The sequence below is a fragment of the Verticillium alfalfae genome, genomic scaffold (genome assembly GCF_000150825.1).
Source record: "Verticillium alfalfae VaMs.102 supercont1.5 genomic scaffold, whole genome shotgun sequence".
Lineage (NCBI taxonomy): Eukaryota > Fungi > Ascomycota > Sordariomycetes > Glomerellales > Plectosphaerellaceae > Verticillium > Verticillium alfalfae.
Genome location: NW_003315034.1, coordinates 799,472 through 801,457, shown reverse-complemented (window position 1 = coordinate 801,457; position 1,986 = coordinate 799,472). Strand labels below are relative to the sequence as shown.

The 1,986-nt window shown below is 61.7% G+C and overlaps 2 protein-coding genes across 2 annotated transcripts in view; both read left to right on the top strand.

The window, feature by feature from the left end:
- Nucleotides 1–113: 113 nt before the first annotated feature.
- Nucleotides 114–884, top strand: VDBG_04570 (predicted protein; the record flags this gene model as incomplete). Its single annotated transcript, XM_003004918.1, has 1 exon — nt 114–884. One exon carries the CDS (start codon nt 114–116, stop codon nt 882–884), a length of 771 nt encoding a protein of 256 aa, XP_003004964.1.
- Nucleotides 885–1,704: 820 nt separating this feature from the next.
- The window catches only part of VDBG_04569 (lipolytic enzyme), a gene marked incomplete at both ends in the record, with an annotated part of 1,626 nt that continues 1,344 nt past the window's right edge, over nt 1,705–1,986 (top strand). Inside the window, one exon of the mRNA XM_003004917.1 lies at nt 1,705–1,868. Coding sequence (XP_003004963.1) covers nt 1,705–1,868 — 164 coding nt within the window. The remainder of the gene's footprint in view (nt 1,869–1,986) is intronic.

The window sequence follows — 1,986 nt, the reverse complement described above, 5'->3', positions numbered from 1 at the left end:
TCGGACTGACGGTGACTACCACGAGCAGCCAGCAACAAGAGGGGGATCCCGAGCAAGTCGATCAAGACGCATCGACAGCCACCGTCCAGCCTCCCCAGAACCAGCGTCACGACATGTCGTCAGATACCACCAGCGCCATGAGCACGCCTGGCCACACGCTCTGCACTTGCCACTCGGCTGCGGAGGGCAGCATCTGCCTTGAATACAACGGAAGGGTCGACGCCCCTGCCGACATGGGCCACAGCCACTCAGGTGAGCCGACGGTCCCGGTCGGCGCGCCCAGGGACAACGACGCCGACGACAGCGATGCCTCGGCCGGCCCGGTCGTTTCCTCCGGCCAAGTCCTCCACCAGGGCGCGTCCGGGAACAGCGCCGACGAGCCTGGCCCCGCGCTTCGTGCCAACCCGGTCTTCCCTGACGGCGGCAATCCAACCGTGTCCGCTGAGCGCACGGAAGGTCCTCGGCCGGCTGGTGCCATCGTCCATGGCGGTACCATCGTCCACGGCGGCACCATCGTCCATGGCGGTACCATCCTCCATGGCGAGCGCCTGACTGAGTCCACTCTGGCCTTGTTTGATGTGGTGAGTAGAAACGTCCCCGACCGCAACGACACTCTCCTCCGCGCCTCCGGTGCCATCGTCACGCCTACCAGCGGGCCTCGTCACCACATGCCGATCCTGCCTGGCCGCACCTCCAGCCTTCAGGTCAGCCCCGCCGGCTCGAGCCGCGGGTCACCGGCCAGCGCAAGGAGCGATCTCGCCCCGGGTGGGGTCGCTTTCGGTGACCCGTTGGCACTGGCCGGAGCCGGCCTTGGGGTTGGCATGACATTGGCGTACCCCCCCGATGAAGACTTCTTCCGTGACCTTGACGAGACCCTCGACTAGACGCTTGTCCAGCTTGCAGGCCTTACCTCATCCCAACACTTATTGGCTACTCGGCCGATTCATGTGGACTGGAGGTTGCCTCTGGTCTCGCCGTGTCGAACTGTTGCGTTATTATTCCAGTCTGCAAAATGTCCAGCTAAGTTTTCTCCCAATTCCCTGTGGTCGGTTCAAAAGGTATAGAGCAAACGAAATGCGAAAGGGAAAAAGATTCACTTGGAGTCAGGAGCGGAATAGGGGTGTTAAGTCTGCGTGCGAACAACCAACCCATTATTTACCCTTTCCCTGTTTATGCATAGTCAGGGGTGCGACCGCTTTTATCCCTTTGTGCACGCTCCTCGGTAGCCACGAGCCGGGGAATGCGGGGACGTTCTCGGCAGTAGGTCGCATTGTTTGGTCTAATCCAGCTAGTGCATCTAGGATCATCATGGCGATGCGACCTCAACTCCCTCCACGTCCCCACGGCGGAGGCATGGCGCGTCGTGGGCCCTTAGATTTAGCCTAATCATTAACCATCGTTTCGTCACCGGTTCTGGAGCAATATTGCCGGTCGTCCGCCGCGGACCATGCCGTGTCGCGTCCTGTGCGGACAGTTTTCCCGCGAGAGTGGCAGCTTTCTCCGCAGCGGAAAGTCGGGCAATGTGCGTGTACCAAAGATGGAATGTCTGGACATGCCGGGGGCCTTTATAATCGAGCCCACGTCCGTGTAGCGACGAGCTGGACCGATCTGCAACTACGATCTTTTCGCCGTTGCTCTCGTGTCTGCCCGCTCGTTCACTCGGCCACGTGCTGGCCTCGCCCCCCCCCCCTCCTCTTCGTCACCATGTTCACCCTTTCTCTGAAGAGGGCCCTCACGGCCCTGGTTGCTATGAGCACCCTGACAGATGCCCGGCCGCCGTGTCCACCGAGAGACAACCAGGAATGGGTCACCGTCTGGGGTGCCATGCCCCAGCTGACCGAGCCGCAGACCTGCCGCCCGCCCCATTCGTGAGTGAAGACGGCCCTCTACATGGGCCATGCGTGGAGACGTAGGCCGGCCGGCAGGAGTGCTAACTCGACGTGCAGACGAACGGACTTGTCTTCAGGGACACGACGATTCGTCAGA